This window comes from Mesocricetus auratus, unplaced genomic scaffold (genome assembly GCF_017639785.1).
Source record: "Mesocricetus auratus isolate SY011 unplaced genomic scaffold, BCM_Maur_2.0 Super-Scaffold_100015, whole genome shotgun sequence".
NCBI lineage: Eukaryota > Metazoa > Chordata > Mammalia > Rodentia > Cricetidae > Mesocricetus > Mesocricetus auratus.
In genome coordinates, this window is record NW_024429198.1 from 64,819,934 (window position 1) to 64,840,877 (window position 20,944).

A 20,944-nucleotide genomic window follows, 5' to 3' on the forward strand; every position below is an offset into this window, starting at 1 on the left:
AAGCGCACAAAGGCATGTCTGCATGTGCGCGTACTCTTTTGAGCCGGGGAGGGGCAGCTCACCGGATGCCCACTGTAGTCTGGATGAGAGTGGTGATACCCACACAGGTGAAGATGGTGCCGATGAGCTGACTGATCATGTGCTGGTCGCGGCCCACACACAGCGCCTCGGCCAGGAGGAAGGGCACAGCGATGGTGCCGCTGAAGCACGTCAGGTAATGCTAGGTAGGGCGAGAAGAGTTCGAGACGTGGCCCCGCCGCAATGCTCAACGTGGAAACCCGCACCCGGGTCAGTGTCCTGAGCCTGGACCCGTACCGACCGGGTGCTTACTCAAATGGCATGACCCGCTAGGGATTACCAGAGAGCTACTGCTCACCTCCACGCAGGGGGCCCCAGTCTCCCACAGGTTATTCCTGTGGCTTCCATGGATGCGCCCCTTCCTGTCTGTCATATGCCATTCACAAATCTCCACCCCGGGGCCGCTTAACCTTCTCTGGCACCGCTGCTTGGTGACAATCGAGGCTGACCTGGTTTGTTTCTTCCTCTAGCCCGGACAAAAAGTGTGACCTTTTGTCCGGGTAGGGTTTGGGATAGATACCTAGGGGTGGACACCGCCGCCGCCGCGTAGGGCTGGGAGGCCTCGGGCAAACCCACCTGGAAGCCCAGCAGGATGCACAGGTACCACGGTGGCACATCCTCAATCTTGTACAACATATCAGACTTGGGCTCCATGGGCAAGGGCGATGTCTTCTGGTCCCTGGCGGAAGTCGACTCACGCTGGGGCTAGAGAGAGCCGCGGCTCAGGACCCCCGAGTGGGTTGAACAGGCAAAGCCCTATGCCGCCTGGACGGAAGGGAGGCACAATGGCCCTCCCAGCGATTCCGTGAGGATGGACTAGAGCCGCCACCCTGCCCAGCAGATGGCCACTGCTCCACTCCACATCCCAGTGGAGGGATGAGAGCGAGCGCTGTCCTGGCTGCCAGGGCCCTTGGTCCTCCAGGACTTCCAGTGAGCCCCCCCACCCCGAAGTCAGAAGGCCCTTAGGCACCAGACCAAAAGGCCCAAGGGGGGAGACAGGGCTGGGCTTTGGATAAGTCCCCCACCCCACCCCCACCTGTCCAACCTCTACCTCTCAGAAATCCTCGAAGGTGCCACAGGGGGAGCAGGGCGAGCCCTTACAGACCTCCTAAGGCCAAGCCAGCCAGCCCCAAAACCAAAGGCTCCTTTCTCCCCTCCACCCCCAGTGCCACTTGTAGTTCTCAGGACTGGCACTATCTGTCAAGTGCATTAGAAAGTTTCCCAGCGAGGCCCAGCCCCCACCTGCCTGCCGGGGTCCCTGTCCGGGGCTCCCCACCTGTGTTGGGCTCCGGGGCTCCTCCTGAGCTCTCATTTCTGAGACACAGGTTTGAGACACTTCTGAGGAGAAAAGAAAAGGGCCTTACCCCCAAGGCCAAGGAGGACTTTACCCGTGCATCAGACATTGTTCAAAGTCAATCTGTAACCAGGTCCATGGCTCCGAATTGCGAAAGGGAGACTAGGGCAGAGGTAAGGTATTAACTGCGACTCCAGCGGTAAAAGGCCATCCAGGCGCATTTACCTTCTGAATATTCTATCTTACCCGCATCTCAGCCTGGCCTCGTTTCCCTAGGGAGGGCCAGAGTCTACACAGGGCGGCGAAGAGGGGACGCTCAGGGATGACATTCAAGGAGAGAAGAGTGGACGTGACTCATCCGCCTCCTCGCAAAGCCCTCTACAATTATTAATAGAAGTTAATCTTTGGGGAGCACAATCAAATGCCAATATCGGTATTTGCATATCACATCTCCCTTTCTGCCCCCACCCACCCCCGCGCGGCGCGCGCGAGGTGTTAACTCTTTCACTGCTGATAAGACCAAAGCCACCCGGGGAAGTGAGGGTCAGAAAACCAGCGCTAAATTCGGATTAGTTTTTGGCCCCCTTCCCTGCCAGCCTTCACTACGCATGGTTCCTGGGGCATCCACAGAGAGGCCTGTGTAGCCCACGCCTGCGTCTGGGTGAGGATTTCCCCACACACATATTAGCCAGGATGAGCTTTTATGGGACCCTGTGAAAAACGAGAGAGGGGCTCTTGTTGCAAAACCGTTGAGGATTTTGTTGGGTCTGGTGATTAACGCCTATAATCCCTGTACTCGGAAGGCTGGGCCAGGCAGATCACAGCAAGTTGAAGCCTGTATCATATGTTCCATCTGGGCAAGCCTGGGCTATACACTAAAGATACAATGCCTAACATAGCAAAATCCTGACTGAAAAGTAATAGAAAAGCCTAGCCAGATGGCTCATTAGGTAAAGGCACCTGCCACCAAGTCCAATGACACGTTTGGCCTCTGGAACCTACATGGTTGAGGGAGAGATCTGACATCATCCATGGGTTATCTTCTGGACTCCACCTGTACCCCTTTGGCACAAACACCTAAACTCAGACAGCACAGACACACACAGACACAGATATACACACACACGGATACACACAGACATACACACACACACACACACAAATAATAAATAGAGGTTGGGGGGCTGGCAAGATGACTCAGCAGGAAAAGGCACTTGCTGCTAAGCCTGAGGACCTGAGTTCTGTCCTCTCTCCAGGACCCACATGCTAAAAAACAATTGACTCCCACAAGATGTCCTCACCACACATACATCATTGCACATGCTCAAGCACACACACACTAAATATAATTTATTAAAATAACAGAAAAGCTGGGTATGACCACACATACCTGTAATCCCAGCATGAGGGAGGCTCGGGAAAGAAGATAGGGAATTCAAGACCAGCCTCAAATGTCCTTGGCTACATAAGACCCTATCTTGGTAGCTCATGCCTTTAAAACTCAGCTCTTCGGAGGAAGAGGCAGAGGCAGGCAAATTTCTGCAAGTTTGAGGCCAGCCTTTTTTTTTATGGTTTTTTCGAGACAGGGTTTCTCTGTGGCTTTGAAGGCTGTCCTGGAACTCGCTTGGTAGTCCAGGCTGGTCTCGAACTCACAGAGATCCGCCTGCCTCTGCCTCCCGAGTGCTGGGATTAAAGGCGTGTGCCACCAACGCCCGGCTGAGGCCAGCCTTTAATCCCAGCACTTGAGAGGCAGGCGGATCTCTGTGAGTTCAAGGCCAGCCTGATCTACAGAGCGAGTTCCAGGACAGCCAGGGCTACACAGAGAAACCCTGTCTTGAAAAACCAAACCAAACCAAACAAAATAACCAACCAAAAATAAACAAACAAACAAAACCCAACTATCTCAAAGGGGCTAAAATAAAAAATAGCAGAACATTAAATTGAACATGGGGCCGTTCTTTCTTTTTCTTTTTTTTGGTTTTTCGAGACAGGGTTTCTCTGTGGCTTTGGAGACTGTCCTGGAACTAGCTCTTGTAGACCAGGCTGGCCTCGAACTCACAGAGATCGGCCTGACTCTGCCTTCCAAGTGCTGGGATTAAAGACTTGCGCCACCAACGCCCGGCGGGGCCGTTCTTTCTAAGCATTCCATGTCTCTGTCTCTATGTTCACTTGTGCCCATATCTCTTCCTAACTGGCCTAGGCTAAGAGCTCAAAGAGCGCTGGTCTGGCCGAGGCAGTCATGAAGACCCAGGGGCTGATTTCAGTTGGCAGGAGCTGGGTCTGGGATCAGCACCTGCTCCCCTCTGGTTACCCTTAGTCCCAACCACCCCTGGGGCTACCTACTTCTGGGTTGCTGTGCCCAAGGCCAAGCTGGGATACAGCGGCACAGGCCAGGCTGGGGGCCCACGGGCAGCACGGCTCTCCAGCTGGGCAGTAGCTTCATGGCTGTCTTGAACGCAGTTCCCTTTCCAGCTCTAGGCTTTTCCTCTGTGGTGGATCTACTCCTCTCACTCCTGGTTCCTGCTCTGAGGTTCTCAAAGTGGTCTGACCTGTTGGACCTCTGCAGCTCCACCCAGTGCTCCTCAGGTGGCAGAAAGGCAGCCCCTACCCCCTCCCCTTCTTCAATCATTGCTCAATGGAGCCCAAACCTCACCAGGACGTGTGCATTACAAGGCTTGAGAATGTGTCCCAGGGCATGGGCCATGACATTAGCCCTCCAACAGTGATAAGTCTTTAATAAAACACTGTTAGGTAGTGTAGACCACCTGCCTGTGGTGAGCTTTGGATCCCACCTTCTGTTTCTCTGGCAATACTAGGGAGATAAAAATCAGTTTTGTCACTTACTGCTCCTTAAGGCTACTGCTTAAGAATAGAATACCTCAGGCCTGGGGTGGAGACTTGACATTCTGATGTGCTCAGAAGATTTAGAACATTACCTATTGTTTATTCTCAAGGGTTAGTAGTCCAAGACTAGCTGGCATGGTGACATATTCCTTTAATCCCAGCACACTCTGGAGGCATTAATGTTTACATAGTGCGTTTCAGGCTGGCCAAGAATAGACCCGGTGTGATGGCTGTTCTTTTATTTTCTTCTTTTTTAAAATTTTTTTACGAGACAGGGTTTCTCTGTTTTGGAGGCTGTCGGTCCAGCCTGGCCTCAAACTCACAGAGATCCGCCTGCCTCTGCCTCCCGAGTGCTGGGATTAAAGGTGTGCGCCACCACCGCCCGGCTGTGATGGCTGTTCTTGATGGGCAACTTGACTACACATGGAATTAGCTAAAACTCAAGTGGCTAGGTATACCTGTGAGGGAGTTTTTCTTTCTTTTCTTTTCTTTTTTTAATGTGTGTTACCGTTTGGCCTGCATGTATATCTGTGTGAGGGTGTCAGATCCCCTGGAACTGGAGACAGACAGTTATGAGCTGTTCTGGAAATTGAACTCAGGACCTCTTGGAAGAGCAGCCTGTGCTCCGCTTCAGCCCCGGAATTTTTCCTAATTACATCGTTTGAAGTGGGAAGACCCACCTTTTTAAAAAAATTTATTAATTTATTACATACACAATGTTCTGCCTACATGCCAGAATAGGGCACCAGATTGAATTGTAGATGGTTGTGAGCCACCCTGTGGTTGCTGGGAATTGAACACCCCTGGAAGAGCAGTTAGTCAGTGCTCTTAACCTCTGGGCCATCTCTCCAGCCTGGGAAGACCCACTTTTATTCTGGATCTTCTGAGGTGGGGAGACCCGCCTTTAATCTGGGCCCCACCTTCTCCTAGCTGCCTATGTGAAGGAAGAAGAAAGCTTTGCCCCCACCCCCATCTTCCCACCCCACCCCCACCCCTGCCTTTGCTGTCACCGGCAAGTCCATTCCCCCCGGCATTGCAGCGTGCTTCTTTGGGGCTCTGACAGATACTGAAGACCACCTGAGACATCCATACACCCGGACAACTACTGGATTCTTGGACCGTCCTTTGGTAGACAGTCATTGTTGGACTAGCCACAACCTGCAAGCCATTCCAATATGCCCTGTCTAGACAGAGAGACAGACAGATATTAATTTTATAAGCACTATTTCTGCAGAGATCCTGATTAATACACCCTGTGTGGTGGTTGAATGACAATGGTCCCCATAAGGCACATACGTTTGGATGCTTAGAGGCCAGGGAATGGAACTGTTTGGGAAGGATTGGGATGTGCGACTTGTTGGATGAGGTGTGTCACGGTGGGTGGGCTTTGAGGTTTCCCAAACCATGCCCAGTCCCTCTCTGTCTCTCCTCTCCCTCACTTTCCTCTCTCTTCTTTCTCTGGTGTTTTGAATACAAATGGCTTCCCCTAGGCTCATATATTGAATGTTCAGTCACTGGGCTAAAAAGGTGTGGCTTTGGGTATTAGCTGGGGGTCCTGGGAAGTCTATGGGGCCTCTGGCAGTGGAACCAGTATTTATCCCTAGTACGTGAATGGACTTTGGGAGCCCATTTCCTATGGAGGGAATCTGTTTATCTATGCAGCCCAGATACACAGGGGAGGGCCTAGGTCCTGTCCCAAATGATGTGACAGATTTTGATGATTCCCCTATGGGAGGCATCATCCTCCCTGGGGTGTGGATGGGGGGTGGGATGGGAGAACAGGAGGGAGAGGGAACTGGGATTGCTATGTAAAATGAGATAGTTTTTTCTTTTTGGTTTTTCGAGACAGGATTTCTCTGTGGCTTTGGAGGCTGTCCTGGAACTCGCTCTGCAGACCAGGCTGGCCTTGAACTCACAGAGATCCGCCTGCCTCTGCCTCCCCAGTGCTGGGATTAAAGGTGTGCTCCACCAACGCCCGACCAATGAGATAGTTTTTAATTTAAATAAAAATTAATTTTAAAAAGGTGTGGCTTTGTTGGAGGAGGCGTGTCAGTGGTGGTGGGCTCTGAGTCTCTCACAAGCCCACAGGATGTAAAGCTCTCAGCTACCACTCTGGTGTCACGCCCACCTGCTTCCTGCCATAATGATGATGGACTGTCCTAGTTGAGTTACCATTACTGTGACAAAACACCATGACCAAAGGAAAGTTGGAGAGGGAAGGGTTTATTTGTTTTACACTTCAGCATGGCTGTTCATCACTGAAGGAAGTCAGGACAGGAACCCAAACAGGGCAGGATCCTGGAGGCAGGAGCTGATGCAGAGGCCATGGATGGGAGTTGCTTACCAAGGCTTGCTCAGTCCACCTTCTTATAGAACCCAGGACCAGAGATGCCACCCACCATGGTCTGGGCCCTCCCCCATTGGTCACTAATTGAGAAAATGCCTTACAGCTGGATCTCATGGAGGCATTTTCTCATCGGAGACTCCTTCCTCTCTGATGACTCCAGTTTGTGTCAAGTTGACACACAAAACCAGCCAGGACCCTCTGAGACCATAAGCAAGCCCCAATGAGATGATTTTTTTTTTTTTTTTTTGGTTTTTCGAGACAGGGTTTCTCTGTGGCTTTTGGAGACTGTCCTGGAACTAGCTCTTGTAGACCAGGCTGGCCTCGAACTCACAGAGATCTGCCTGCCTCTGCCTCCCAAGTGCTGGGATTAAAGGGGTGCGCCACCAATGCCCGGCTGAGATGATTTCTTTTATAAGAGTTTCCTCGGGGGTGGGGGAGAAGATGGGCCCGTTGGTGGCTCACGCATGCCTTTAATCCCAGCACTCAGGAGGCAGAGGCAGGCGGATCTCTGCAAACCGAGTTTGGGTCCCGCCTGGTCCTACCACCCTTCATCCCCAAATAAACACACTGAGGCCATATTAATTAGAACTGTTTGGCCAACGGCTCAAGCTTCTTGCTATCTAGCTCTCTCTTTTTTTTTTTTTTCGAGACAGGGTTTCTCTGTGTAGTTTCGGAGGCTGTCCTGGCACTCGCTCTGTAGACCAGGCTGGCCTCGAACTCACAGAGATCCGCCTGCCTCTGCCTCCCGAGTGCTGGGATTAAAGGCGTGTGCCACCAACGCCCGGCCTAGCTCTCTCTTAATTATTAACCCATTTCTATTAAACTATGCATTGCCACGGGGCTGCGGATTACCTGTTCTCCGGCATGTTACTTCCTCAGCAGCATGGTGTCTCCCTCCCAGCTTCTCTCTGCCTTCCTCTCCCCAGAATTTTCCTTGTCTAGTAACCCCACTTATACCTCCTGCCTGACTACTGGCCAATCAGTGTTTTATTCATCAACCAATAAGAGAAACACATATGCAGAAGGACATTTCCCATCAGATCTCTGTGAGTTTGAGGCCAGCCTCGTCTACAGAGAGAGTTCCAGGACAGCCAGGACTATACAGAGAAACCCTGTCTCGAAAAACCAAAAAAATAAAAAATAAAAAATAAAAAAAGTTAATTGGGGGGTTGGGGCCATTTGCTGCTGGATTTGATCCCTTGCATCCACAAGGTAGAAGGAAAGCTGACTCCAGAAAATCGTTCTCCAACTTATGCATGTGTACACACACTGAGTCAATCCAGCTGGGCCTGTCAGTCACCTCGCCAAGATCCCACCCCTCAGGAAGACTAAGACCACGCTAAAGAGTCGGAGGAGTAATCACCCCCTTCATGAAACAGTGTCCTTCCCAGAAACCAGCTTCCCCGATCAACCACTCGCAGAGCCTCTGCCATAGAGCCTGCCTGCTTTGCGGAGGCCTAAGTCAGAAAATTACAGCCCCTCCCCATTTTGGAGTCTAGCTGAAAGCCTTCTCTTGCTTTCCCTGAAGGGTTAATTACTTACAAGCCTCAGGTGTTACTGAAGCTCTGAGCGGGAGAGTTGACCTGATTTACCGGGTCAAGTGGCCCATAAGGAGATGACAGGTCAGACCCGCCAGGCATCCACCACCTCCAGACGGCAGGGGAGCTGCCCTACAGATGGACTCTTTCTCCCCCCTTCACAATCTTATTAAAGCCCAAGATCCCACACACGAGATGATGCTCGGACGCCAGACTGCAGCATTTCAGTTGTTCTGATTAAAGAACAGTTCGACTTCTGGAGAAGTCTGCTTCCGCTGTGTGGCCCTGCTCCCCTTTGTAAATGCTTGCAAACCTTCGTTGGCGATAACCTGCTTTCTTGTGCCCTGACTTCAAAGTTATGGCTCTTTCTTCCTCTCCTCCACCTCCCCCAGCAGCACCTGCTGAGATTTACCACTCCTCTGCCCTGTTTTTCTCTTCAACTCTAATAAAATTATCCTGAAGTGTCCTCCTGAGTACACTCTTAAATTTTTATTTATTGAGATAGAGTCTCACCATGTAACAATAGCTGTCCTTGAACTCACAGAGATCCACCTGCTTCTGCCTTTTCAGCCCTAACACTAAAAGCATGTATCACCACAGCTAGCTATGAATCCGCTTTTATTCATTTTAAAATTTTTAAGCGCCTATTTTGATACAGGTGTGGTGGTGGCACACAACTTTAATCTCAGCACTTGGGAGAGGCAGAGGCAGGTGGATCTCTGTGAGTTCGAGGCCAGCCTGCTGTCCTACTGTGTGGTGGCTCAGCCTGCTTAAGCTTAACCACCTTTAGGGAACACTGTAACGAACCTTACTTGCCTTGGATTTCCCATGCAATCAGCTTTTACAATCCAAACCAATGCATGCCTTTAATCTTAAAATTATATACCCATCAATGCCCGACCTAGAATAATGTATGTGTGTACGTGTTTGTGGTGGTAATTATTTACTGAAAATAGGTTAGAAGGAACCTCAAAACCAATGGCCACCAAACACCTTGCTGTAAGGATTCAGGCACTGTGCCAGCCTGCCCCTGTCTCCTGGCAGAATGCACTTAGGCGGTACCCTGGTCAGCCCAGCGTTCCATGGCCATGGCTTCTACATGGCAGGTGCAAAGGACCCTTTTAAAAGAAAACCGGCATACAGAGAAACCCTGTCTCATAAAAACAAAACAAAACAAAACAAAAAAACAAAAAACCCGCCCATAACTGCTTCCCCCATCCCCTTCCTCTGAAGGGAAAAACAGGATTTTTCTGGCCTCCCTCATCTCTCTCCCTCTCTCCCTCTCTTTCTCTTCTCTCCCCCTTCTCCCTTCCCTTCCTAATAAAATTTCTCATTTAAGCTCTTTCTACTTGTTTGTCCCTTGTCCCCTGTGGAATCCACCAAGGTTCCCCACATGCCTGCTTTATTCCTAACACTTGCAAACAATTCACGATAGACTGATAACATCTATCTGCAACTTTTATTTACTAGTCTGGGTCAGTTGGAAGCAGTAAAAGTGACTCTCCTGTGTAAAACTTAAAAGATTTCTGTAAGGAATCCCTCATTCTCCGCCCAGTTTAGTGAAGCCCTGCTTTAATTCTAGCACTTGGGGAGCAGAGGCAGGTGGATCTTGGTGAGGTTTAGAATAGCCGGGGCTGTCTCAAAACAAACAATAAACTCAGAGTCAAGCCCTGTTAGGGACACACACAACAGATAGATTACAGACAGACCAGAAACCAGACTGTGTGTGGACTGTTGGAAGGGAAGGGAAGAGAAACAGAGGATTCAAATTTGGGCTCAGTCTTGGTCAGATTGATCCAAGAGGAAGCGGCTGTGTTTTCACTCCTTAAGGAATGAACCCACATAGTGTGATACTGGGGATCCAGAGCAGTCCCCGGGGTAATGATAAATAAAACACGCCACTAGCCACTGGAAACAGTTAGTGCAAGAGGTTTATTGGCAGGGGCTGGAAAGATGGCTCAGCGGTTAGGAACACTGACTGTTCTTCCAGAGGTCCTGAGTTCAATTCCTGGCAACCACATGATGGCTCACAACCACCTTGAATGAGATCTGGTGCCCTCTGCTGGCCTGCAGGCAGAAGGCTGTATACACAATAAATAAAGAAGGCTTATTGGCGAGTGGGAGAGTGTAAGGCTTCCCTGGAGTGCAGGCATGAAAAGAGGCAGGCATACAGACAGCGGAGAAGAGGGGCAAGAAACAAGAGAGGCAAGAGACATAAGAGAAGTCATAGAGGAAAGAACAGGGCTGGAGAGATGGCTCAGCAGTTAAGAGTGGAAGCTGCCTGAGCTTCCAAAGAACCTGGAACACCAACACGGCAGCGCTCACAACTGTGTGTGAACTCCAGTTCCCCGAGGGGATCAAACACTCTCACACAGACATACATGCAGGCAATACACCAGTGTACATAAAATAAAAATAATTTTTTTTCCTTCAAGACAAGGTTCCTCTGAGTAACCTTGGAAGCTGTCCTGGCACTTGCTCTGTAGGCCAGGCTGGCCTCGAACTCACAGAGATCCGCCTGCTTCTCTGCCTCCCGAGCGCTGGGACTAAAGGCGTGCGCCACCAACGCCCGGCAATAAAAATAAATTATTAAAAAAAAAAAAAGAAAGAAGGCAGAGAGAGAGAGACACACACACACGGGACGAGAGGGCGAGCTGTGCTGCGTCGGGCAGTTTTAAGGGGTGCACACGTCCGGAAAGGCACCTGGCGACGGGTGATGATGACGGGTGATGCTTTGGTGGCCGAGGCAGGCTGCTGCAGCAACAGAAACTAACACCCAGGACCTAAATGTGCAGGCGTGCACGAGACACCCCAGTTCCTCCTGCAGCCAACACTGTTCCTACCTTCGAAGTCTGAAGCCCCTCCCAGCCCAGACTTCACTCTGTTTTTGCTTGCCAGGTCCCAAAGGAACCCTGCCGGGGATCACTCAGTACCTGGGTACTCCTCTCCACCCCCTACCCTAAACCTTTCCAACCCAGGGGCTGGGCTGGGCTTCTCTGCCCCCAGATTCTCAGCCCTCCGTAAATCTGCCATTTTGGCCACGTGTCCTCTTGGTCCTTGACTCTTCTTGGTCTAACCCTCTTGGCTCCTGGTCCTCACGTCTTGCCTCTCTTAGGATCTTTCGCCCCCGTCCCCCCAAACCTTCTCGTGGCCCAGTTCAGTCTGGATCCTTCCAGATCAGCCATGTAAGGTGATCAGCATTTGGCGTCAACAGAGACGCCGGTGTCTCCCACTATCCCGTCCCCCCCCCAAAGCCCCTTCACAGAGGATTCGAGGTCACTGAGCTTTATTTGAAAGTAGAAGGCCTTATTGGTCCCCAACCCCCAGTGCCCCGGCGAGGGATGGAGGAAGAAGATGGACTGGCTTCCCTGGCCCCTCCCCATCACCGCTGAAAGAAGAGGAAGGGTTAAGCGTGGGAAGGCTTGGGACAGTTAAGGCAGCGCTTTCCAGGCTGACACAGGAGGACAAGTTCAAGGTCAGCCGGTGCTGCGTGATGAGACCCTGTCTCCAAATGACCATTAATTACAAAAAGAGAGAGAAGACCCACAGGTGTCCCCACCGGCACTAAAGCTCTTCTCTCGGGCTCTCAGGTGAGCAGGACCCCCGAGGGCCCCCACACAGCAGCGCCTCCAGGGTCTCATGACCTTGGCGGTAGGCTTCATAGATCTGGTCTTCTTCAAACTCTCCCAGATACTGGAAACACGTCCTGGAGAGCCTAGGGGAGCAATGGGCACCTTGAACTGTACTGTACTCACGGGGACATTGGCAGGGGAGGGGGGTGATCAAACCAGGACTCAGGGACTCCTGACCCCACCCTTGTCATTACCTATTGGGCCAGGGGCCCCCAGTAATCATCACGCTGATGGGTGCCTCTGTCCCCTTGCTTAGTCCTGGGCCCACGAGACGTTTCATCTGGTTCACTTCCTGGACGCCATAGCTGATGGCCGTGGGAGGCAAGGGGTATAGGATCAATAGAGGCCAGGGAGGGACTTGCTTCTAGTCTAGGTATACCAGACATTTGCTGAGCTCAGACAAGGTTACATCCAAGATCCCGGATCTCACGGTGACCTTTCTGTAGCCATCTGTACTCCTACACGCTCCCAAGAGTAGCCCTAAGCCCCCAGATTTCGACCCACCCAACCTCCTCCCTTGGGGCGGGAGGGCCTTCTTGGAACAGACGTGTGATGTCATTGCTAGGAGGGAGGTCTGTACCCACCAGCCCTTCCCCTAAAGAAGGCGGGCGCGTCAGGGGCCTTGGCAACTCACGATTGCCATTTCTGAGAGCAGGTCCGGTCCAGGACATCCGTGTATATCGACTCGCTCAACTCCTGCAAGTCGCTGGAGTCTGGAGACTTAGCCTCTGCTTTTTCCAGATGTTGCCCCATCTAGGAGGAGGAGGTGCTGAGAGCCAGGGCTTTGGGACTGCCCGTCAGTTGTGAGGAGGAGGAGGGAAGGGCAGACACCCAAGTCTCTGGGGAGACTGAGGTGGCAAGGGCGCTGTTGCCCAGCCGGAAGCACCTGTGAGTCAGGCTGCAGGGGCCTCCCCCTCTCTAAGTCCCAAAGCTGGCCTGGGCCAGTTCAGGCAGGACCTTCTTTTCTGGGGGAAGGGGAGGAAAGACCTTTTTTTTCAGAGCACACTTGGTATTTTTTAAACAAGGGAAGCCAGTAATAATGATGATGAACAAAATAACCAGAGACCAGTCTTTAATAACACACGTGTTCACCCACCCTGGGAACATATGGAAACAGGATCACACAGGCACGCTGCTTGGGAGGGATGAGCGTGGTGGCTTCACATAGCTACACATAACACCCAATATTCGTGAAGTAAAGGCATCGCCAGGGCCTGGGGAGGAGGGTGTTGAGAAGCAAAGGGGTACAGATGAGGAATCTAAGAGGATGAACGGTCCCCTGGTGTGACGAGACAAGACGCGGACCACCTTCGATCGCCTGTTCTTAGGTCACCAGGCAAGTGGGTAAACTGAGGCACGGCGATTCCAACAAAGGGGGCTGGAAGATGCCATGGGGTGGGGGCAGGTTACTGCTTGGGGGATTAAAGGCCAATGGTGGCAGAGTGGCCTAAGGGCTGCTGCTGAGGGACAGGGGGAACTTACTTGGTAGGCCACGGCCCGGCAGGCATCACAGCGCAGGTGATCAGGCATGTAAGAGGCGTACTTCTCTTCATCATCCAACACTGGAGCGGTAGCTGAGAGGGAGGCCTTATTATCCCCAAGGCTTCCCAGGATAGCCTTGCACCCAAACACTAGCAGCAACGGCAGGGGCAGCCTCATGGCCTCTGAAGTTACTTCATGGAGCATGCAGGCACTGTGGTCGGGGTAGCAGACGCGCGCACTCGAATTATCTGCGGCTCAGGCCAATAGGGAGCTGACACCTCACGGGCCCCGGAGATGCCACGTCTGCAGTTTCCACAGCGGGACCCTGGTTCCAGCCGACTCAGCCCCGTTTCACAGACAGGGGGGTTGGGGGGTGAAGACACGTGGGGGCTGATGGACCTCACCCACTGTGACCTGATCAAGTGGTAGGGGCTGCTGAACATCCTGTGGGGTGAGGCGGCTGGTCACCTTTCTTCTGCTGCAGAGGATGCTGGAGCTCAGAGAGGAGGCACAGATCCTCCTGCTTGGAGGAGCCGTGTTGGGGACAGTAAGTAGTCCCCAACGCCCGCTGGTCACTCAGCTGCCAGGAGGAATGGGGCCATGGTTTCAGTTGCCAACCTAAGGCAAACTGATTGAGTCTCGGTGAGCACGGTATGTGTATGTAAGGCCATGGATGGTCTCCTTCTCCAGCCCTAGGGTCCCCTTCATCCGGGCCAGGGCAGGGCACGGAAGGGTTTCATGGGGGATGCTTAAGAGGTAGCAAGCCAGCTGGGTGTGGTGGCACACACCTTCAGTCCCAGCACTCGGGAGGCAGAGGCAGGTGAATCTCTGAGTTCGACACCAATCTGGTCTACAAAGTGAGTTCCAGGACAGCAGGGGCTGTCGCACAGAAAAACCCTGTCTTGAAAGAAAAAAAAAAAAAGAAAAAAAAAAGGAGGCAGCAATCTGAAAATAGCTCAGTGGTTAAGAACAAACTCTCCTTTTGCTGAGGGCCTGGGTTCAGTTTCTGTCACTCACATGCTGGTTCACACCATTCTTTAGGGGATTCAATGTCCTCTTTCGGGCTTCACGGCCGGCCTCAGGCATGCATGTGGCGCAAACACTCATAAAATAAAAATAAATATTTTAAGTGTTATTTATTTATATCGCTTTTTTTTGGAGACAGCTCTGACTCTGTAGATCAAGAACTCAAAGATATCCACCTGCCTCTGCCTCCCACGTATTGGGTATCACCATTCCAGGTTTGTTTGTTTGTTTGTTTTTTAAGGGGGCAGCAGGAAATAAGGATTATATACTAGTTATTATTTCAGTCACCGTGACTCTCCATGGTCAGCCATTTATTGCCCACCAGGGCAAGAATGGCAGCCTGGTCCCTCTATGCCATTGGGATCAGCGTCTGTGGTAGAGACATCCAGGTCATTCTGACTCAGTATTCTGGCTGGTTTCCAGTCTAGGGCAAGGCTCCTGGTGTATAGAGGGTCCAGGAGATCTTGGCTGCATAGCCTTGGAACCACACCCTGCTTCTAGTGGGAACGTCCCTCCCCAAACAGCCCTCCAGCAAGGTTCAGTCATTTTAGGCCCAAATCTACACCGAGATAACACCCACCTCACAGAGACGGTACTCGGTTTACCCCCGGCTCAGGGCAGGTGGATCATGGGTTTAGGGTCTTTCTTGTGCTGTGAGCAGCATGAAGGGTCAGTCCCTGTGTGGGCACTGTTGTCTTTGCACGGATAATGGAACCAGCTAAGTGTCAGGGCCCTCTGGTGGGATGGGGACAGCTTCGAGAAGACCTAGCTCAGCTCACTCCCGAGGGTCTACAGAAGACAGGCACTGGGGGCTTGAGGAGGAGCTGGGCTCCACGCCGTGGACTGTGGGCTGTGGTCACACCATTTTATAAAGCCCCTCCATCCTGCTTAAACAACCACAGTTCCCGAAATCTAATTTGTTTTTCTAGATTCTTGCCCTGTCAGTCTTCAAGAACGGCCAGCCGAGAGAAGTGTTTGCTGATCACTCGATGGTCTTTAATTTACCACTTGCCCACTTGTCCTTGGCCACCCCCAGAAAACTGAAAGCCCAAAGAATAATGTCACTCCCCCCCTTCCTTGCTTCCTAGACCTCTTCTGCAGGCCTTTCTGTCCCTTTGGCTGTCTGCGCAGGGACCACGGCAATCCTGGGCCATCCCACTCTGTCTGTACACCTCCGCATCTCCTTAAACGACATCGATGCTCCACCCCCATTTACTGTCCTCAAAGCCGCCACTCTGAGCCCCCCAGCTGGCTTTGGGGTGTGTGTGTCACACTGCCTTCTTCCTGTAACCTCCTGGGACAAGGCTCAAATCCAGATCTGATGGCTGTCATCCATCCCCTCCATCTCTGCAGCAAACACTGTCTTGCTCCACTCAACTGGGCCCGGGGTTAGGGAGATAACAAACAGCTCAACCACCACCACCAGCAGCAGCAGCACCACAGGCAGCCCTTGGCTGCTACTCTGGGGACACCCCCCACCCCGCCCTCGACATTTCTTAAGTGGTCTCATTTTGACATACTTGCTTGCCTGCTTACACACATACACAAATACATCACACCCTGGGAAGGTTTGGGAAAGGGATCCACGTTTTGGGGGTGGTGGTGGTGGAGGCAGTCAGGCACTATCAGCCCAGGTAGCAGACACAGTCTCTTAAGGTCACTTCTGGTTTGGTGGACTGGCTGGAACTAGCCAAAGAGTTGACTGGAGGGGAAAAAAATATATATTAAAAGACTGGGAACCAGGACTTCCAAAGCCTTCTAGGGTACACAACTCCAACGGGGATCGGGACCTGAGGCTTCACAAAGGAAACACCGAACCCTTGCTGGACTGGATGGGACCGCAGCTGGAGGCCGGGGCACAGAAGAGCATCGGTGGAGGAGCCGGACTGGGGGTCCCGCTCCAGGGCACGTAGTACATCCCCTCCAGTGCACCAGCCTCGGGGGCCCAGGGTGGCTGGAGGCTGCCAAGGGGTGGCAGGTTAGGGGACGGCGGCGACAGCGAGGAGCCGGGGATTGGCCCGTAGGCTGGCGGGTAGAGGCCGGGCCCCGGGGCCGGCGGGGAGTAGGCCTGTCGTGGTGGTGGCCGGGGGAGAGAGGGCGAGGGCGGCAGCAGCACTTCCACGTACTGCCCGCTTTCGGGGTCGAAGAGTAGCCGCAGCCTGGGCTGCCGCGGAGCCTCCACGAGGTAATAGCGACCGCTCTGCGGGTCTACGAGAATCTTCCCGGGCGGCGGCGGCGGCGGCGCGGCTCCTGGGGGCCTCCGCGCCATGCCAAGGGGGGATGCGGGAGGGGCTCGCTCGGTGGGAGGCGCGGAGGCAGCTCGGGGCAGGGGTGCGGCCGTCCTGCCCGCCGTCGCCGGCGGCTCCCGGGGCTGGGGCGCCGGGACCACGGTGGCAGGAGCCGCGAGGGGTGCCTCCGACTCCGATTCGGGTGCTGCCCCGACGAGGCTGGAGCTGGGGCGTCGTGCCTGGGGCGAGCCGGGGCGAGGAAGGGGCTGGGTCCCTGCTGATCCCGAAGGGGGCCTCTGGGTGGAGGCGCGAGCGCCTCCTGCGGGGCTGGTCCGACCCTCGAGGTCCGGGACCCCGAGAGGGGCCTCCTCCGTGTCCGGCTTTTCTGCCGCGGGGCTGTGTCCTCCTCGGACGCCCGCCGTTTCCTCCCGCGGCGGCCGGCTCCGGGCGAGGGCGCCGGGCAGGCGGATCTCGCTGCGCGCGAAGGGCTTGGCGGTGCTGTTCTCCGCTCTCCGCCTCGGGACGCCGCTGGTCTGGGGGGCGTCCGGAGGGCTCGCGTGGAGTGAGGGCTCTGGGGACTCGTAGGGGTGAGGCACGACCGGCAGGAAGTCCTTGAGGAAGACGGACATGTAGTGGGCCGGGGCGGGCGACTCCGGCGCCGGGAGCTCGGGGGCTTGGGACGCAGCGTCGCCCTCCTCCCCGCGGACCGGGTCAGGCGGCGGGGGCGCGGGGAGCCCGCGGCGGCCCGGGGCTCCCGCGGCGGGAAAGCTCGGCGCGTAGGTGGTCTTCACCATCTTGCGCACGTCCCGAGGACGCGGGACGGTCACGCGCGGGCGCTCGGAAGCCGCGTCTCCCGCGGCCGGAGCCTCTGGGCACGCATCGTCCTCGTCGTTCGGGACGCTTGGGGGGTGACTTCCGGGCGGCTCCGGGGGCCGACGCCGGGCTCCGTGGGCTGCGTTCGCGTTTCCCGTCGTGAGCGGACGCTGCGCCGCCTCCTCCGCGAGTTCGGGGGTCCCGGGCGCCGGCGGTGTGGGCGGCCCCGCCTCCCGGGCGAGGCCGTTCGCGGCGTCCTGACGCGTGGCTGCCGTCGGCGGGCCCTGCGCGGTCGGACCCCGGGACCTCTCTCGGGGCGGCGGGATGCTCGTGCCGGTGGGATGCTCGGGTGACTCCCCGGAGAGCAGGGCTGGCGGGGACGGGTCCCTGCCCGGCCCCGTGGCGTCCCCGCCCGTCGAAGGCGAAACCTTCCACGGAGAAGGGGTCTCCAGCCCTGGGTTCCCCACTCTGATGACACCCGGAGTCCGCTGGGGGAGGGGTGGCGGGGAAGGGCTCCTTGGGCTCAGGGCTTCCTCGACGGCCTCGTTCCCATCTCCCCACTCAGAGGACGACGCTTCGGGGCAGGACGGGCCGCTCACTCTCCAGACGGTTCTGGGAGGTCTCGAGAGGTTCTGGGCGGGGGACGCGCAGCGACCCCGCGCGGCCCCGTCGGGCGCCTGCCGCGGAGGGGACGGGCTCCTCCTCGGCCTCGCGAGCCTCCCGGGAGCCACCCGGGAGCTTCTGGTGTGGAAAGGGGGACTCGGCGCCCTCGGGACGGTGCGATCGGGCGTCTCGCGGGGGTGCGGCTGGGTCTTGGGTTCCTGTTGTTGGTGAGCCGGCTGGACCTTCTCCTCCGTCTGCAGAAAGACGCTCGAACTCACCGGGCCCAGCGGCTCGGTCCCGCCGGGCGCCGGCCTGTCCCGCCGAATCGCTCGCTCTCGGAGGCTGGGCCAAGGCCGAGGGGCTCTGGCGGGGACCGAGCTGTCGTGTGGGCGGGGTGGCCGAGACGTGGCCTCGTCCCGCACCGCGCGAGTGCTGCGTGCCGTCTCCTGCGGGTCCCTCGTGGGTTCTGGCTTCCCCGAGGACCCGACAGTGACGTTGCCGGGGGCCGGCACCGCGGAGCCCAGCTTCCTGGCCAGCGCCGTCTGCACGATGCCCGCGGCGGCCTGCAAGCGGCTCAGAGACTCGTCCAGGGAGCCGGTGCGCAGGAGCAGCCGGGGACGCGGAGGCTGCTGCGGCGGTGACGGCGGCGGCGGCGCGCGACGGTCCTGCGGGGGACTCCGGGGCCGGGGACGCAGCTCGATCTGACGCTTCGGGACCGTGCGGGGTCGCGCGGGCGCCGCGCGCTCCTCCTCCAGGGCCACCTCCACGCACTCGTACTGGCCCGAGACGGCGGGGCTCGGCCCGCGGGGCGGCAGCTCCAGGTAGGTGGCCCAGCGAGAGACCCCCCGGTCGGGGGCCGGAGGCGGTGGAGGCGGCGACACCGAGGCAGGCGACGCCGACCCGGGCAGCCAGGGGCTGCTGAAGGCCGGCGCCGTGAGCTGCGGCTCCTCCAGACCCTCGGCGTCGTCCGAGCGGCTGAACAGAGGCCCCGCGCCGAAGATGACTTCCATCTCCCCCGACGGCAGCATGCGCAGCTGCGGCCGAGGCGGCTGCGGGCCGGAGCCCGGGCCTCGCGGGAAACCCGAGCCGGACCAGTGCTGCTGGAGGCTATTCTGGGCGCTGACGGACAGGACAGGCTGCGCGCCCGCCCCCCGCCCAGGGGCCACCCAGAGCCAAGTCCCCTGGCCTTCTGCGTCCGGCCCGACGTCCGGGGACTCCGGAGAGCCCGGAGCTGTGTGGTAGGAGCCGGACGAACCGGACGAATCCTGACGCCGCGTAGGGGCTGGCGGCCGCCTGGAGAGCCCAGGAAGGGCTGGCGGGGCGAGCGCGGTCAGCATGGTGGTGGGCAGGACACTTAGCTCTACCTCCCCCGAACTGTGCCTCCTGCTAGTGGCGGTGGCGCCCGGCACTGTCCCCGCCCCGCCTGGATGCCGTGGGGGGTCAGAGCGTCTTAAAGCGCCAGTGTCCACCGTCCGGGCAGCAAAGAGACCTCAGCCCTGGGCCCTACCGGGTGAAGTCCCTTAGCCCAACTTTCTCCAAGCACGGGCCGGAACGCGGGGTTGAGGGATCTACAGGCAGGCGAAAGGAGCAAGCAGCTAGACCCAACTCCACCCATCACAGGTGGGAAAACTCTGGCCTTGCAAGGGGCTTGCCTGAGAAGTTCAGGGTGTGAGATCTTGAAGTCCCAAATCCTCTGCCCCCCCCCCGCCCCCAACGCCTTTAACACCTCAAGGAATCTCCTCCACCGCTTCCTTAACTACAATCCGTATGCTTCCTGACTTCCCTCACACCCGCGCAGCCGTCCCCTATAGGGTAAAGAGAAAGAGAATGCCTCTCCTAAACTCAGGTGCAGGCTAGACGCATCGCTTAGCGAGATCCACAGGGGGAGAGCTGGAGTCAGGGCCGTCCCTAGCTAGCTTTCCCAACCTGCTTAGCATTCAGAACAAGCCTGGGAGACAAACCAGCCATGGCAGGGTTCCCTCTAAGGTCCCAGGCTCACAGAGGCCCTTATTCGGGGTCAGGGGAGAGGGCCCTACAACATGCCTTCCTTCCGTGGTCGGGAAGCAGCCACCAGCTGTCATTATGACAATAGCACATCGCTTGCCCTTAACTTCAGGCCTGAAGGTCCTGCTATGACTCAGGCCCCCAGCTGGCTCTCAGGCAAGCTGGCCCCGCCTTTGCCCTCGCCCCACACTGACCCAGCACAGCCTAGACTTAACGGTCTCCTCTTTGCAGCTCTTGCATTCTCCGTGATCACTCGGACACACACAGTGGAGATGGATGGAAGGATTCAGCCTTTCGTCCCATCAAGGCCTGCCTGAGCACCTCGAGCAGGCCATGGCCCTGTCTCCCTGATTCCAAGCTTTGTCACTTCCCTCCAGCTTGTGAAGGTTTTTGTTCTGAAGTGTAAGAAGGTGCAGGAGTGGTTTGTATGTCTAGAACACACATGTGTTTTTATTTATTTGGTTTTGGGATTTTGTTTTGTGAAACAGGGTTTCTCAGTGTAGCCTTGGCCAGGGCAGGAACTCGCTCTGTAGATCAGGCTGGCCTGGAACTCACAGAGATCCGCCTGACTCTGCCTCCCAGGTGCTGGGATTAAAGGCGTGCGCCACCACCACCTGGCTCCTACATGTGTTCTTAGTACCTGGGTGACTTCTGGAGTCCAGTCTTTAATGTGTCTGGTCAGGCTATGCCAACACAAGCTCCCTCACACACTCCCTTCTTCCCTAACCTTATAGCTAACCCTGGAGAATCACATTTAGTGGAGTTCAGGTAGAGTGTGACTACTGGGCTAACCTGGGCTATGTATGGAGAAAAATGACTAACCACCAAAAGCAAGTAGCAGCTCCTGCTAGACCACAAAGACTCAGTTCCTGTCGGCTCTACCCTATCCCAAAGAAATGCCGCAGCAGGGGCTGGACTTGAGCAGTGTTTCCTCCTAAAAAGCTCAGAAGAGTCTGTACGGTGGCGGCGGTCCCCGGGTCTCCAGACCTGTCCCCATGCAGCCCTTGGAGGCAGACAGGCAGAGCAGCCTCCCTTGGTTGGAGAGGGGTGAAAAG

At 55.8% G+C, this 20,944-nt stretch overlaps 3 protein-coding genes across 5 annotated transcripts in view; all 3 read right to left on the reverse strand.

The window, feature by feature from the left end:
- The window catches only part of Slc23a1 (solute carrier family 23 member 1), a 16,527-nt gene extending 12,627 nt beyond the window's left edge, over nt 1–3,900 (reverse strand). For all 3 annotated transcript variants that reach the window (XM_040758100.1, XM_040758098.1, XM_040758099.1), the window contains exons 1-4: nt 3,716–3,900; nt 1,355–1,416; nt 655–783; nt 63–220 (exon numbers count right to left, since the gene is read on the reverse strand). In XM_040758100.1, the coding sequence (XP_040614034.1) occupies nt 63–220; nt 655–783; nt 1,355–1,416; nt 3,716–3,815 (449 nt within the window). In that variant the 5' untranslated portion in view covers nt 3,816–3,900. The remainder of the gene's footprint in view (nt 1–62; nt 221–654; nt 784–1,354; nt 1,417–3,715) is intronic.
- A 7,470-nt stretch (nt 3,901–11,370) lies between these two features.
- Nucleotides 11,371–13,446, reverse strand: Mzb1 (marginal zone B and B1 cell specific protein). Its single transcript, XM_005065277.3, has 4 exons — nt 13,216–13,446; nt 12,368–12,486; nt 11,928–12,038; nt 11,371–11,816 (listed from the first exon to the last, which is right to left on the reverse strand). The coding sequence occupies exons 1-4, from the start codon at nt 13,417–13,419 to the stop codon at nt 11,666–11,668; spliced, it is 585 nt and encodes a 194-aa protein (XP_005065334.2). The 5' UTR covers nt 13,420–13,446; the 3' UTR covers nt 11,371–11,665.
- Nucleotides 13,447–14,336: 890 nt separating this feature from the next.
- On the reverse strand, nt 14,337–19,513 carry Prob1 (proline rich basic protein 1). Its single transcript, XM_005065276.4, has one exon. It carries the CDS (start codon nt 19,220–19,222, stop codon nt 16,040–16,042), a length of 3,183 nt encoding a protein of 1,060 aa, XP_005065333.1. The 5' UTR covers nt 19,223–19,513; the 3' UTR covers nt 14,337–16,039.
- Between the last annotated feature and the right edge of the window lie 1,431 nt (nt 19,514–20,944).